Source organism: Bufo gargarizans, chromosome 3, assembly GCF_014858855.1.
Source record: "Bufo gargarizans isolate SCDJY-AF-19 chromosome 3, ASM1485885v1, whole genome shotgun sequence".
Lineage (NCBI taxonomy): Eukaryota > Metazoa > Chordata > Amphibia > Anura > Bufonidae > Bufo > Bufo gargarizans.
This window is the reverse complement of record NC_058082.1, coordinates 8,588,890-8,606,358: the sequence shown is the minus strand read 5'-3', so window position 1 is coordinate 8,606,358 and position 17,469 is coordinate 8,588,890. Positions and strand designations below refer to the sequence as shown.

At 40.9% G+C, this 17,469-nt stretch overlaps 1 protein-coding gene across 2 annotated transcripts in view; it reads right to left on the bottom strand.

The window, feature by feature from the left end:
- LOC122933204 (beta-arrestin-1) overlaps positions 1-17,469 on the bottom strand; it is a 136,432-nt gene that overhangs the window by 100,883 nt on the left and 18,080 nt on the right. Inside the window, exon 2 of one of the 2 annotated variants that reach the window (XM_044288047.1) lies at positions 1,215-1,318. The exons of the other annotated variant lie outside the window; for it this stretch is intronic. Coding sequence (XP_044143982.1) covers positions 1,215-1,270 — 56 coding nt within the window. The 5' untranslated portion in view covers positions 1,271-1,318. The remainder of the gene's footprint in view (positions 1-1,214; positions 1,319-17,469) is intronic. 2 annotated transcript variants of the gene reach the window in all.

Genomic DNA, 17,469 nt, shown 5'->3' with positions numbered 1-17,469 from the left:
CACCATGTAATGTCCAAATACCACCATCATACAGTGCCTAAATAACACCACCATGTAATGTCCAAATACCACCATCATACAGTGCCTAAATAACACCACCATGTAATGTCCAAATACCACTGCCATAGGCCTCATGCACACGACCGTTTTTTTTTAAGGTCCGCAAAAACATGGTCCGTAGGTCCGTGATCCGTGACCGTTTTTTCGTCCGTGGGTCTTCCTTGATTTTTGGAGGATCCACGGACATGAAAAAAAAATAAAAAATCTAAGTCAAGTTTGCCATTGAAATGATAGGAAAAAACGGACACGGATCACGGACACGGATCACGGACGCGGATGACAATCTTGTGTGCATCCGTGTTTTTTCACGGACCCATTGACTTGAATGGGTCCTTGAACCGTTGGCCGTGAAAAAAATAGGACAGGTCATATTTTTTTCACGGCCAGGAAAAACGGATCACGGATGCGGCTGCCAAACGGTGCATTTTCCGATTTTTCCACGGACCCATTGAAAGTCAATGGGTCCGCGAAAAAAAACGGAAAACGGCACAACGGCCACGGATGCACACAACGGTCGTGTGCATGAGGCCATACAGTGCGTAAATAATACCACTATGTAATATCTAAATACCCCCACCATACAGTGCCTAAAAAATACCACCATGTAAGGTCCTAATACCACCGTCATACAGTGCCTAAATAATACCACCATGTAATGTCCAAACACCACCAAACATTCCTAGTTGACAACAGTCGCGATTTTTACTGGGCGGCCGCACGAACTGGACAGCATATAGGAATATAGCAGATGTTCCTGGGCAGAAGTGAAGTCTTTTAAATGTTGGTACAAATAATAGACCCATATAGTATATAAGTAGTACCGCCATATAGGATATGAATAATACCAGCATACAGCGACCAAATAATAATAATATTATGTTGTATCCTAACAATATCTCATGTGTACCATACAATATCCACATGTTGCTGCCAGGAAGTGCCTTAATAATACCACCATCAAGCCATGCCTAAATAATACCGCCATACAGTGACAAGTATTACTTCTATGCAATGCTCACAAAATTATATGAATTATAGATAATGTATCTATACCGTGTCCAAATCAAGTGTGCCCCAATAATTGCACTGTACTGAGCCCAAATATTACCGCCATGCTGTGCATAAATAGAACCACTATACCATACGCTACCTACATATTTCCACATGATGCTGCCTCCTCACTGCTGCCACCAGTCAGTTCCATGACCATCTCCTCAGTGATTGCCCCTCGCACCCTCTGCGTCCAATCAGCAATTACCTTTAAGAAATAATATGGAAATAAAATCACCGACAACTGCCGCAAAACCTCAGGAGTGAACTGGCGCTCAGTGAGGCTTTTATCTGCGCCTCTAATAGTGAGGATGATGAGAGTTGCACATGACGTGCAGCCTGCTGCATTATGTAGCTGGCTGATTACAGCAGTGCTGACTGTGCGCATTATGACTCAGGGACCAGATATGTGGCAGATTTATCCATATAGGACAAATCAAGGGGTGTATTCACCGCTCGCTTACTCATCTGTGCAGCATTGTCTGGCTCCAGCACTTAAGGGAAGAAAGGGTGAAAAAAAACAGGAGACATAACAGCCTTTTTGTTCTGACACAGAGCACCAAATCCCCTGCATAGAGTTACATGGTAATATTCAGTCTACCGGCAGCCACCACTAGAGGGAGCTCATTGCATACTGTTATTATTGACATCAATGTATGCAGTGAGCTCCCCCTAGTGGTGGCTGCAGGTAGCAACATTTTATCATGTAGCTGTCTATGCAGGGCATTTGGAGCTGTGTATCAGAAAACAGACCTCAGAGGAGTGAAGAAATCTAAACTGGCCTTAAAGGGATCTGTGTTTCCTTAGTCTGTGCTAATATCTTGCTATAATAATAAGGAGTTCATCAGCACAGACTAAGGAAACACAGATCCCTTTAAGGCCAGTTTAGACTTCTTCACTCCTTGGATATAATGCAATGATAAATGAATCCCTGGGAGGCTGGAGAAGTGATGAGTAAGCCCGAGAAGCAGATATTACTCTTAGGTAGTAACGCGTTTCAGCATTGCATTGGCAGACTGTGGAGCGAGCCGACCTCTTAGCGCTGCCTTGGAAGCCGCCCAGAGCGATGACGGATTATCAATACGCTCAGTAATGAGTCCACGGAGATCCCCAGAGCATACGACCCAGAGCCGGAGCAGCTTCCAATATGGAGACGTCCACCTCCCATGACAAATAGGTCAATAGAGTAGGCGGGAAAAAAAATGCTGTTGCAAAAGTAATAGCACCCTGGAGGATAGATCAGAAATTGGATGAGATCAATATATTCCTCTGCGTTTCGAGATTCACCAGTCCGGTAGTTGTAAAGTTCATTTTCATCCCGTTTGAAAATATAAAATATAAATAAAAAATGTTTAAAAATTCACATATTTCCTCCATCTCCTCCTGTGACTGGCTGTAAGGTAACTGGCTGGAGCAGCAGCCCTCCCCCACTGCTCTGTCTGCTAGCGGAGATCCGGAGGAAGCTAATCCTTCTGTTCTCCCTGAGATTTCTACAAGACCGGCCCTGGGTTCCTTAGGGCTCCTTTAAGACTAGGGTACAGGAAAATTCCTTTTTTAGTGTGTCATGTGACCCTCACGTGGCATCATGGCAGCAGATTACACTCTTACCCCTGGGGTAGTTTAGTGGATACTTGGGATCCTGTTAGGGAGTTTAGCTGCCCTCTACAGGCAGATGTGAGATATTACAGCCTAGCCTATTGCTATGATACTCCTAAGGTGTCCCTAGAGACGTGCAGCTTCATCTCCCCAATTCTGGTGGAGCGATTTTTTATTTTTATTTTTTTTATCTGCAATAATCAGACCCAGTCTGCCGATACCACAATCCTCCTTTTTATGCAAGGCAGGAAAGGGTTAACAAGAGCTGACTGCAAAGACTCCTGGGAGATGCAGGTGCTTGATGGTCACATGGGACGAGCCACTGCCCACCTGCGCAAAGGGAAGAGACTAGAGCTGCAGGAGGGCGAGCAAAGGGTGGAAATTACAGCGGCGAGCAGCGTTTTTAGAGTTAAAATAATAGTGTGCGTTACGAAAATGTAGACCAGGGATCTCCATCCTGAAGCATAGAACTATAACTCCCAGCATGCAGCTTTGGAACTGTAGCAAAAATCTCAAGTTTGTCAGGCTATGATGGGAGATGTAGTTCTACAAAGGTAGAGGGCATGCTGGGAATGGTAGTTACATCACAGAATACAGCTGCAGGCTATCAGCGCATGTTGGGAGTTGTAGTGTCACAAGAGCTGGAGGGCTTCAGGCTGGAGACCACTGCTGTATTCCTCCATTCTGATCTCCCAGTGAATTCTCCGACTTGGCAGAAGTTCTGACCACGAGAATCTTATAAATCATAGGAGGTCTACTCCAGAGGAGAAGCCGCTGGCCGCTCCCGAGGTACTGCTGGCAGCTTTTCCGAGCAGCTGTTCAAGCCTCTGCCGGTGACTGAACGGACGAGCAAAAAACAATTATACTTCAAAAATTTAAAATTGGAAAAGAAAATATTAAAATGTTAATTATTTTTGCAAAAACCTCACACACTCTTCCAAATAAATTGTACTGAAAACCTGCTATATCAGGATATTTGAAGGGTGTGCAGACTTTTGTAACCATGTTTTTATGGCTCTAATGCATCTAAAGGAAATGAAATAATTTTCCTCCTACAGTTCACCTCTCCAATGCATACTTATGCGTCTCCTTGGTTACAGACTACAAGCAAGCCCATTGTAGTCTGATCCTGCAGCCCGGTGTAGTCCGATCCTGCAGCCCGGTGTAGTCCGATCCTGCAGCCCGGTGTAGTCCGATCCTGCAGCCCGGTGTAGTCCGATCCTGCAGCCCGGTGTAGTCCGATCCTGCAGCCCGGTGTAGTCCGATCCTGCAGCCCGGTGTAGTCCGATCCTGCAGCCCGGTGTAGTCCGATCCTGCAGCCCGGTGTAGTCCGATCCTGCAGCCCGGTGTAGTCCGATCCTGCAGCCCGGTGTAGTCCGATCCTGCAGCCCATAGTCTGATACTGCAGCCCGGTGTAGTCCGATCCTTCAGCCCTGTGTAGCCTGATCCTGCAGCCCGGTATAGTCCGATCCTGCAGCCAGTCTAGCGCAGGATCAGACTACAGCAGGCTGCTGGATCAGACTACACCAGGCTTGCTTGTAGTCTGTAACCATAGAGACACTTAGGTCTGCATGGGAGGATTTTTTTTAATCAAGAGTATATGCTAATTTATTTTAGATGTTTCGGAAAAATACAAATATTTTTCTTCTGTCATTAAATCATATATTGGCGTACGGCATATAAATGTGCTTGCACCACTGCACTTGACTCCCTCCTCACCCTGCAGACACAGAGCTGACAGACCGGAGGAGTTCTCTCCTCTATACTCCTTTGCTGGCTGTGAGGAAGTGTCCACAGAGTATTGCAGAAGAACAAGTAGGCAGAAAATCCCATGTGTATCAGCAATGTCATTGTACAGTACAGCTGGGCCTTGTAGTCCTACACATACAACATGAGTATCCCAGCACTCAGACTGCAGACAGGGCAGCAATTGTATTCATTCCCTTTGCAGAGCAAGGGAAGGAGAAAGGCAGACACCCACAAATATGTATGAGGAAAACCTGAGAGATTGTTGTTACAGCTCTGCAACTGCATGTCAACAAAGGGCCAGGACAAAAATAGGGAAAGGAGGAAATATCTATTTTTTTTAATTATTTTTTTGCCTAAAACTTGCGTAGCTTATGTATATAGTGCTGACCTTCAGATTTAGACTGCTTTATAATTTTTTTTTTTTTTTATTTTTTTACATAACTCGGACCACCCCTTTAACAGGGTTATCCCAGAGTAACAACTTATCATCTAGCCACATATAGCCAAGCTGGATACTTGGCTTAATTATTTTCCCTCTTCATGTCCCAAGGCTTGTTACAAGGTCGGACTCTGACTCATTGGGACACACTTCCACAAGGTGGCGCTGGCGAGATGGTTCTCCTTCCCTGGGAGATACCTCTTTTAAAATAAATTTAAAAAAGAAATTAAAAATGTGTATTTTCTGTAAATCTATTTCTTAATTCTTGTATCTGGATTGTGTCAGCGGCATCACTAAGGGAGGGGGGGGACTGGAATTCTGGGTGTTTTGGCTGCTAATTCCCTTCATATAACTGGTAATACCCGCAGGCCGCGGCTCTGAACATCAACGCCGGATGTTTCAGCCGTCAATAATGTCTTCTAATGAAATCCATTACGGCGAAGAAAACCTCAGGTAATTTTTTAAATGAGCAAAAATTGTAAAAGACTAATCAGCTCCGTGATATCCGAGATTAACCCCTCAAAGGATGTATGCATGGCCTTTTACAATCCTCACCCAGGACCCCAACCCCCCCCCCCCCCCGATCGGCTGTTATCTTGTAGCTCGGTCTGTTGTCCAGTGGATGGAGATGGCTAGTATGCATCCCCTTTAAATAATGGGCTAATTTTTGATTTTTTTCAATTTTTTTTCATATTTTCATTTACATCGCTCATTTGTTTGCGGGAGAAGTTGTATTTGTTTGAATGACACCATTTCATTTACTGTCTTATTTTGTAGTATGGGGAAATACTTTATGGGGTGAAATTGGAAAAAAAAAAACAATTCTGCCATTTTTTTGTGAGGTTAGTTTTAGGGCATTCACAATGCGCTAAAAATGACAACCTTAATTCTGGTGGGTCAGTACGATTATGGCGGTACCAAATTTGTTTTTATTATGTTTTTCGACTTTTAAAAATAGTTTTTAAAAACTTTTTTTGCATCACCATATTTTTTTCTTTTCTTTCATCTACAGAGCTGTGTGAGGGCTTTTTTTTTTTAGGCAGGGTGAGCTGTAGTTTTAATTGGTACCATTTTGTGTTTACATATCGCTTTTTGATCACATTTTATTCTAGGTGACCAAAAATGGGCAAATGTTTCTTGTTGTCTCATTTTTAGTATTTATGTTTTTTTATATTTTTAAGAACGCTATCAAAATTTTTGCACTTTTTGACCCACCTGGGGACTTGAACCTGTGATCACTTGTACAGTGCACTGCAGTGCTTCTGTATTGCAGTGCATTGTGCTCACAGCGTTTTTCTATTGCACCCTGTCTTTGGGTTTAATAGAAGTACAAAGATGCCTGGAGGCCTTTATTACTACTACTCACTATCGACAGGGTGTTTTTTTTGTTTTTTTTGCAAAAATCTGTCAAAATTTGGGAAAATCTATCTAGTCTGATATAGTAAGGACAGGGAGGAGGGGGATGCAGCTGAAGCTTCTCTCCATCTCTCTCTGAGTGTTCATGCTGTGAGAGGGGAGAGGGAGCAGCAGGGTAGGTATTTGATTGGGTAAGAGCAGACAGCACAGGTGTGACATCACATCGGGAACATTAATATGAGGCCAGTTTCAGACAAGCGTGTTCACTCCGAGATACACACTCCGTGTGGGAGCGTTTTTTCCCGGTCCGGAACTCTGCTCCTGCTACAGGACCTCACGTCATTAGGAGGGTTTATTACGCTGTGTGCCACGAGGTCCTGTCACGAGGCCAGTAAATAACGCCCCCACACAGAGTGTGTATCCAGAAGTGAACACAGTTCACAGATAGAAAAATGTGAAAATTTTGCAAAGTTTTGCCAAATCATTGTGCAGATTCCATTTTCTGACTTTTAGATCGAGAAAATCGGCCAGATTGTACCTTTTAAAAAATTTGGTGCAATTCACTCCAATCATCTGGACACAATTTACTGACTGCAGCTTCACATGTGCCAAATTTATTAAAATGCCCACACCTCTCATAAATTAGGCACATCTTTGCCTGTCCATGTGCCCCCCCCCCCCCCCCCCTGATTAATATCCATTTTATGGCAGTTGTTTGACATATTATAGTTGCAAATTTTGGAACTCAACGTATTAGCACTAAAAATTGCAACTTAGTATTCTCATGACACTTTTTGAAAAGTGGCGAGGGAAGTAAACCATCAAATATTTTTAATTTTGGGGGGGAGGCATGGAACAATTTACAATATTTTAAATTTTTATTTCACTTTTGCCACTTGTCATTAAAAAGGGGTCAAGTCAAACCCCACAGCGGTTCCTATTCCACCATATCCATATTAGAATTTCTATTCACTTTTAGTAGAAACTCCATATCTCCACCAAGAACATAAAGCCAGTAGAAATAACCAAAAATAAGAAAGCAGGAAGTACAATATGTGGGGAGGACATTATCAGAAGACTAGACTACAAGGCATCAAATCCACCCCGTAGCGGTTCCTCGAGCAGGTCTCTTTTTTCCTACTTATGGTTTTGGGATTTATTTCAATTCCCTTTAGAGAAGCTTCCACTCGACAAGAACAGCTGTCTAATTCCTATGATTTTTGGACTTTTTGGCCCCTCCGTCCTCATCCCGCCGCCATGTTGAGCTGCAGAAGCTTCTGGCTTCACATTGCTTGGACCAAGCTCGGTTACATGATGAATGATGTCTCTGTGCGGCTATTTATGGAGGCTGTTGTCGCTAATTCCCTCCTTGCATATGCTAATGAAATCAGCAGAGGGAACTCGAGATATTCATGTGATGGGAAGAAGCTGCTAAGGAGATTTCTATGGTCTGGATGGGACTGATTATTGTATCCTAGGAGTCTCTTGTTTGCCGGGGTATATGGAGATGGAACATTTCATTCTGCTGCTCGTTGACCAAAAGGAAATAGAAAATATTACAGAAAAGATTTGTTCTTATCACGGCATGTACACCGATCAGCCATAACATTAAAACCGAGAACTGGGGAACGTATGTCTTATTAAATATTAGGCAGCATGTGAACCGTCAGTTCTTGAATTTGATGTGTTGAAAGCAAAGAAAAGGACCCGGGGAAGAAATTGTGATGTGTAGACAACTGGGTCAGAGCATCTCCAGAACAGTCAGTCTTGAGCGGGTTTTAGTATCTATCAAAAGTGGTCAAAAGAAGGGCAATCGGGAACCAATGCCGGGGTGAAGGCTGGTCTAATCCCACCGAAGAACTACTGTAGAGCAAACCTCTGACAACGTTCCTGCTGGTGAGGATAGAAAGGTGTCAGGACACACAGGACATCACATCCTGCTGTGTACCCGCAGACCGGAGGGAATCCCCATGTCTACAATAGGGACATGAGCATCAGAGCTGGACATGGAGCAATAGGAGAAGGCGGCCTGGTCTGATGAATCACATTGCATCCTGTGGAGGGCCGGGTGTGTGTGCCTCACTTACTGTATATGGGTAAAATATGGCACCAGGTGCATTATGGGAAGAAGACCCCCTGGTCTGATGAATCACGTTACATCACGTGGAAGGCATCACTTATTTGGGGAAAAGATGGCACGATGAGAAGAAGTCAGCATGGTCTGACTCGTGCGCCATCAGGGGTAAGGAGATCTGACGGTCTTTTCTCCTTACCCTCACACTGCGCATGCGCCGATTGTAAAATCTCCTTACCATTACAAGGGTTAGGGTTAGGGTTATGCACCTCAATATGCTGGACATAACTACTGTGAGGGGGCACATATCTGGACATTACTACTGTGAGGGGGCACATATCTGGACATTACTACTGTGAGGGGGCACATATCTGGACATAGCTACTGTGAGGGGGCACATATCTGGACATAACTACTGTGAGGGGGCACATATCTGGACATAACTACTGTGAGGGGGCACATATCTGGACATAACTACTGTGAGGGGGCACATATCTGAACATGACTACTGTGAGGGGGCACATATCCGGTCATAACTACTATGTACTGGCACAAAGGGGGAAACATTACTATGTGGGGGCATTAAGGGGACTGGGTGTGTATAGTTATGCTTTGGGCAGAGATAGAGGCGCGACCTAGTGTGAAAAGAATATATATCCATATTGTAAACATATTCACAAGATGTCTTTTATTTGCACATGTATGTTTATATTTCTATGTGTGGTTTGGGGGGGGGGGGGGGGCAGGTACATCCTTTGCTGCCTGTGTCCGCCCCTGGTCTGATGAATCACGTTACGTCACATGGACGGCCGGGTCTATATTAGTGATGAGCGGCAGGGGTCATATTCGAATTTGCGATAATTCGCGATATTTCGTGAATATTTTGTAGAATATTTGTCGAATATTCGTAAATTCGAATATTCGTTATATTCTACGATTTTTTTTTTACTAGAAAAATCGGCAAGGTAATGATCGTGTAATATGCGAATTTTTATTGTGAATTTTTCAACTTACAACTATTAGACAAACATTATAGCCCTATATTAGCTAAATTGCTCTATATTAGTTTATTTTTTGAATATTCCATATTTTGCTATAACTTCGTTTTTTTCAAATATTCGTAATATATTCTAAAACAAGAATATATAGCAATATAGCGAATATTCGAAAAAAAACTAATATAGAGCAATTTAGCTAATATAGCGCTATAATCTTTTTTTTATATATATAGTTGTAATTTTTTTCCAATCTGAACTGCAGATGAGAAAAAAATTACAACTATTAGACAAAGAAGATTATAGCACTATATTAGCTAAATTGCTCTATATTAGTTTTTTTTCGAATATTCGCTATATTGCTATATATTCTTGTTTTAGAATATATTACAAATATTCGAAAAAACTAAGTTATAGCAATATAGCGAATATTCGAGAAAAAAACTAACATAGATCAATTTAGCTAATATAGGGCTATAATATTTGTCTAATAGTTGTAAGTTGAAAAATAAAATTTCGCAAAAAAATTTTGCATTACGAAAATTTGCAAACAACACTACTCCTAAAGTCAAATATACTGCAGCCTTCTTATTGGCCCACAAGCTAGAAGCAGGGAGGGATCATGTGTACTGATAAAAAAAAAAATTGAATATTCGAAATGATGAATATATATCACTATATTCTAAATATTCGCGAATTTTCGAAGTACCTATATTCGCGATAAAAATTCGAAATTCAAATATTCGTGATCAACACTAGTCTATATGCGTCACTTACCCGAGGAGGAGGTGGCTCCAAGTGCACTATGGGAAGAAAGCAGCCTGGTCTGATGAATCAGGTCACATTATATGGGCAGGCAGTGGGAGTGTGTGTGCATTACTAACCTGGGGAAGAGATGGCACCAGGTGCACTACGGAAAGAAGATAAATGGGTGAAGACAATGTGATGCTCTGGGTAATGTTCTGCTGGAAACTTTGGGTCCTGGCATCATGTAGATGTTGAAATGTGCCACCTACCTAAACATTGTACAGACAGGCAGTAGTGCCCCCTAATGGCAGTGGCCTCTTTCAGCAGGACAATGCCCTGACCATACTGCAAGGTGAGAATACCCCTTTAATATCAGCATCTCACATCTGGAGGTGGAGGTGGGAGCCACGAGTCGCTGCTTTGTAAGGTGTTTCAGGAGCTGACTCGGGATTCTTCTGATCATTACACACCGCGCTGCTTCCCGGAAGATATACACTCACCTAAAGAATTATTAGGAACACCTGTACTATTTCTCATTAATGCGATTATCTAGTCAACCAATCACATGGCAGTGGCTTCGATGCTTGTAGGGTTGTGGTCCTGGTCAAGACAATCTCCTGAACTCCAAACTGAATGTCAGAATGGGAAAGAAAGGTGATTTAAGCAATTTTGAGCGTGGCATGGTTGTTGGTGCCAGACGGGCCGGTCGGAGTATTTCACAATCTGCTCAGTTACTGGGATTTTAACGCACAACCATTTCTAGGGTTTACAAAGAATGGTGTGAAAAGGGAAAAACATCCAGTATGCGGCCGTCCTGTGGGCGAAAATGCCTTGTTGATGCTGGAGGTCAGAGGAGAATGGCCGACTGATTCAAGCTGATAGAAGAGCAACGTTGACTGAAATAACCACTCGTTACAACCGAGGTCTGCAGCAAAGCATTTGTGAAGCCACAACACGCACAACCTTGAGGCGGATGGGCTACAACAGCAGAAGACCCCACCGGGTACCACTCATCTCCACTACAAATAGGAAAAAGAGGCTACAATTTGCACGAGCTCACCAAAATTGGACTGTTGAAGACTGGAAAAATGTTGCCTGGTCTGATGAGTCTCGATTTCTGTTGAGACATTCAAATGGTAGAGAATGAGAACATGTGTCCATCATGCCTTGTTACCACTGTGCAGGCTGGTGGTGGTGGTGTAATGGTGTGGGGGATGTTTTCTGGGCACACTTTAGGCCCCTTAGTGCCAATTGGCCATCGTTTAAATGCCACGGGCTACCTGAGCATTGTTTCTGACCATGTCCATCCCTTCATGACCACCATGTACCCATCCTCTGATGGCTACTTCCAGCAGGATAATGCACCATGTCACAAAGCTCCAATCATTTCAAATTGGTTTCTTGAACATGACAATGAGGTCACTGTACTAAAATGGCCCCACAGTCACCAGATCTCAACCCAATAGAGCATCTTTGGGATGTGGTGGAACGGGAGCTTCGTGCCCTGGATGTGCAGCCCTCAAATCTCCATCAACTGCAAGATGCTATCCTATCAATATGGGCCAACATTTCTACAGATGCTATCAGCACCTTGTGGGATCAATGCCGCGTAGAATGAAGGCTAAAGGGGGTCCAACACCGTATTAGTATGGTGGTCCTAATAATTCTTTAGGTGAGTGTACATATTACAGGGCAGTGATGAGCACAAGGGCCGGGGTGCCCACCAGGTTCAGGGGGGACGGGGCTCTGACCTCTGTACATCAGCGGAGTGAACATCTCTAGTAAATTCTATTTAAGGGGAAAAACTATTCTTGTGCCTCCCTTCCCCCACACCAATGGCATCACATATTGTCATAATTCTATACATAATAGCAATGAAGTAAAGAAACTATCTAAAAATGTGTCATTTTGTTTTTCGTACATTTCTGCTTGCTGTATTTGAATGGCAATGTTCCTCTTTACATCACGCAGACATAAAGTCCTGATGAGCCCCCTCTCCTACAGGTGAGTGGATGTTACAATGTATCAGCAGAGTTCCCGACTGTGAAAACTGTATCTGTGTCAGATGTCAGGAAACAATAGTAAAAACCATTACAATATCCAGAGGCAGTGACACCCAGCTTTCTGCACAGCCTTACATATACCACCCAGTGCCGCCTCTTACAGCTTTGTCTAAATTATAGGATTCTATTAATGAATCTGAAAGCTCAGGATGACATTGCTATAGATACTTTCCATTCAGCAGAACAGGGGAATGAGCAAACATTTCAATTTAATTTGTTATTTTTAAAGGAACGATTCAATATTTCTCGAGTCAAAAATACAGGATCGAGTCCAAAAGAAATATAGTTTCCAATGATTTTAAACAAAGAAGAAAAGGACAAATCAAAGAAAAAACACAAAGTTTCCAAGAAGCTAAACATCTATTCTATGAAATAGTTTCCATTTTTGAGCTAAAATCTAAAGAAAATTGATAGATAAGTGAATATAATTATTACTGACAAAGGGGGATTACTACATCTCCAGAGTCCCTCTAATATTGATGTATAATGGAGCAGATTCAGAAGAAAATTCCATATCCAGACATAGATGTCCGATAAACATCAAATAGGAATATGACGGCAACAGATAAGGTATACAATTGACGGGAATCTACATTTTACAAATATAAAACTACTATAACACTGCCTCCTATGTACAAGAATATAACTACTATAATACTGACTCCTATGTACAAGAATATAACTACTATAATACTGCCTCCTATGTACAAGAATATAACTACTATAATACTGCCTCCTATGTACAAGAATATAACTACTATAATACTGCCTCCTATGTACAAGAATATAACTACTATAATACTGCTCCTATGTACAAGAATATAACTACTATAATACTGCTCCTATGTACAAGAATATAACTACTATAATACTGCTCCTATGTACAAGAATATAACTACTATAATACTGCTCCTATGTACAGGAATATAACTACTATAATACTGCTCCTATGTACAAGAATATAACTACTATAATACTGCTCCTATGTACAAGAATATAACTACTATAATACTGCTCCTATGTACAAGAATATAAATACTATAATACTGCTCCTATGTACAGGAATATAACTACTATAATACTGTCTCCTATGTACAAGAATATAACTACTATAATACTGCTCCTATGTACAAGAATATAACTACTATAATACTGCTCCTATGTACAAGAATATAACTACTATAATACTGCTCCTATGTACAAGAATATAACTGCTATAATACTGCTCCTATGTGCAAGAATATAACTACTATAATACTGCTCCTATGTACAAGAATATAACTACTATAATACTGCCTCCTATGTACAAGAATATAACTACTATAATACTGCCTCCTATGTACAAGAATATAACTACTATAATACTGCTCCTATGTACAAGAATATAACTGCTATAATACTGCTCCTATGTACAAGAATATAACTACTATAATACTGCTCCTATGTACAAGAATATAACTACTATAATACTGCCTCCTATGTACAAGAATATAACTACTATAATACTGCTCCTATGTACAAGAATATAACTACTATAATACTGCTCCTATGTACAGGAATATAACTACTATAATACTGTCTCCTATGTACAAGAATATAACTACTATAATACTGCTCCTATGTACAAGAATATAACTACTATAATACTGCTCCTATGTACAAGAATATAACTACTATAATACTGCTCCTATGTACAAGAATATAAATACTATAATACTGCTCCTATGTACAAGAATATAACTACTATAATACTGCTCCTATGTACAGGAATATAACTACTATAATACTGCCTCCTATGTACAAGAATATAACTACTATAATACTGCTCCTATGTACAAGAATATAAATACTATAATACTGCTCCTATGTACAAGAATATAACTACTATAATACTGCTCCTATGTACAGGAATATAACTACTATAATACTGTCTCCTATGTACAAGAATATAACTACTATAATACTGCTCCTATGTACAAGAATATAACTACTATAATAATGCCTCCTATGTACAAGAACATAACTACTATAATACTGCTCCTATGTACAAGAATATAAATACTATAATACTGCTCCTATGTACAAGAATATAACTACTATAATACTGCTCCTATATACAAGAATATAACTACTATAATACTGCCTCCTATAAACAAGAATATAACTGCTATAATACTTCTCCTATTTACAAGAATATAAATAATAAAATACTCCCCCTATGTACAAGAATATAACTACTATAATACTGCCTCCTATGTACAAGAATATAACTACTATAATACTGCTCCTATGTACAAGAATATAACTACTATAATACTGCTCCTATGTACAAGAATATAACTGATATAATACTGCCTCCTATGTACAAGAATATAACAACTATAATACTGCTCCTCTGTACAAGAATATAACTACTATAATACTGTTCCTATTTACAAGAATATAACTAATACAATACTGCCCCTATGTACAAGAATATAACTACTATAATACTGCCTCCTATGTATAAGAATATAACTACTATAATACTGCCTCCTATGTACAAGAATATAACTACTATAATACAACCTCCTATGTACAAGAATATAACTACTATAATACTGCTCCTATGTACTAGAATATAACTACTATAATACTTCCCCTATGTACAAGAATATAACTACTAAAATACTGCACCTATGTACAAAAATATAACTACTATAATACTGCTCCTATGTACAAGAATATAACTGATATAATACTGCCTCCTATGTACAAGAATATAAAAACTATAATACTGCTCCTCTGTACAAGAATATAACTACTATAATACTGTTCCTATTTACAAGAATATAACTAATACAATACTGCCCCTATGTACAAGAATATAAATACTATAATACTGCTCCTATGTACAAGAATATAACTACTATAATACTGCCTCCTATGTACAAGAATATAACTACTATAATACTGCTCCTATATACAAGAATATAACTACTATAATACTGCTCCTATGTACAAGAATATAAATACTATAATACTGCTCCTATGTACAAGAATATAACTACTATAATACTGCTCCTATATACAAGAATATAACTACTATAATACTGCCTCCTATAAACAAGAATATAACTACTATAATACTGCCGCCTATGTACAAGAATATAACTACTATAATACTGCTTCTATGTACAAGAATATAACTACTATACTACTGCTCCTATGTACAAGAATATAACTACTATAACACTGCCTCCTATGTACAAGAATATAACTACTATAATACTGCCTCCTATGTACAAGAATATAACTACTATAATACTGCTCCTATGTACAAGAATATAACTACTATACTACTGCTCCTATGTACGAGAATATAACTACTATAATACTGCCTCCTATGTACAAGAATATAACTACTATAATACTGCTCCTATGTACAAGAATATAACTACTATAATACTGCTCCAATGTACAAGAATATAACTACTATAATACTGCTCCTATGTACAAGAATATAACTACTATAATACTGCTCCTATGTACAAGAATATAACTGATATAATACTGTTGATGGCGCTTGATTTCTGTTATTGTCAGCTTTTGTACAGATCATGGGATGTTGGCATCGGAGTCTCCCAGGTGCAGGATGTCGATGGGATCTTTGAAGTTCTCGGGCATGATTACTCCTGCCCACACTAATAGTTATTTGCCATGCTCTCACTCTGAGCGGTTATACACGTTAGGATGTGATATTTGGCGGTTTGTTGTTTGTACAGTTTGGGGCCAAGGAAAGTCTTACATATTCAGGAAGAATCTTTGGGTTTTGACTGAGATTTGGAAAAGAAAGAAGTTAAAGGGACATGACAGCCCCATAGAGAAAGTAACTGTAGGACAGGAGAATGCAGACTATTGCCCCCTGTTATCAGCCATTTCAGGGGAGAAGATGACTGTAGGACAGGAGAATACAGTCTATTGCCCCCTGTTATCAGCCATTTCAGGGGAGAGGATGACTGTAGGACAGGAGAATACAGTCTATTGCCCCCTGTTATCAGCCATTTCAGGGGAGAGGATGACTGTAGGACAGGAGAATACAGTCTATTGCCCCCTGTTATCAGCCATTTCAGGGGAGAGGATGACTGTAGGACAGGAGAATACAGTCTATTGCCCCCTGTTATCAGCCATTTCAGGGGAGAGGATGACTGTAGGACAGGAGAATACAGTCTATTGCCCCCTGTTATCAGCCATTTCAGGGGAGAGGATGACTGTAGGACAGGAGAATACAATCTATTGCCCCCTGTTATCAGCCATTTCAGGGTAGAGGATGACTGTAGGACAGGAGAATACAGTCTATTGCCCCTGTTATCAGCCATTTCAGGGGAGAGGATGACTGTAGGACAGGAGAATACAGTCTATTGCCCCCTGTTATCAGCCATTTCAGGGGGGAGGATGACTGTAGGACAGGAGAATACATTATATTGCCCCCTGTTATCAGCCATTTCAGGGGAGAGGATGACTGTAGGACAGGAGAATACAGTCTATTGCCCCCTGTTATCAGCCATTTCAGGGGAGAGGATGACTGTAGGACAGGAGAATACAGTCTATTGCCCCCTGTTATCAGCCATTTCAGAGGGAGAGGATGACTGTAGGACAGGAGAATACAGTCTATTGCCCCCTGTTATCAGCCATTTCAGGGGAGAGGATGACTGTAGGACAGGAGAATACAGTCTATTGCTCCCTGTTATCAGCCATTTCAGGGGAGAGGATGACTGTAGGACAGGAGAATACAGTCTATTGCCCCCTGTTATCAGCCATTTCAGGGTAGAGGATGACTGTAGGACAGGAGAATACAGTCTATTGCCCCTGTTATCAGCCATTTCAGGGGAGAGGATGACTGTAGGACAGGAGAATACAGTCTATTGCCCCCTGTTATCAGCCATTTCAGGGGGAGAGGATGACTGTAGGACAGGAGAATACAGTCTATTGCCCCCTGTTATCAGCCATTTCAGGGGAGAGGATGACTGTAGGACAGGAGAATACAGTCTATTGCCCCCTGTTATCAGCCATTTCAGGGGAGAGGATGACTGTAGGACAGGAGAATACAGTCTATTGCCCCCTGTTATCAGCCATTTCAGAGAGGACGACTGTAGGACAGGAGAATACAGTCTATTGCTCCCTGTTATCAGCCATTTCAGGGGAGAGGATGACTGTAGGACAGGAGAATACAGTCTATTGCCTCCTGTTATCAGCCATTACAGAGGAGAGGATGACTGTAGGACAGGAGAATACAGTCTATTGCCCCCTGTTATCAGCCATTTCAGGGGAGAGGATGACTGTAGGACAGGAGAATACAAT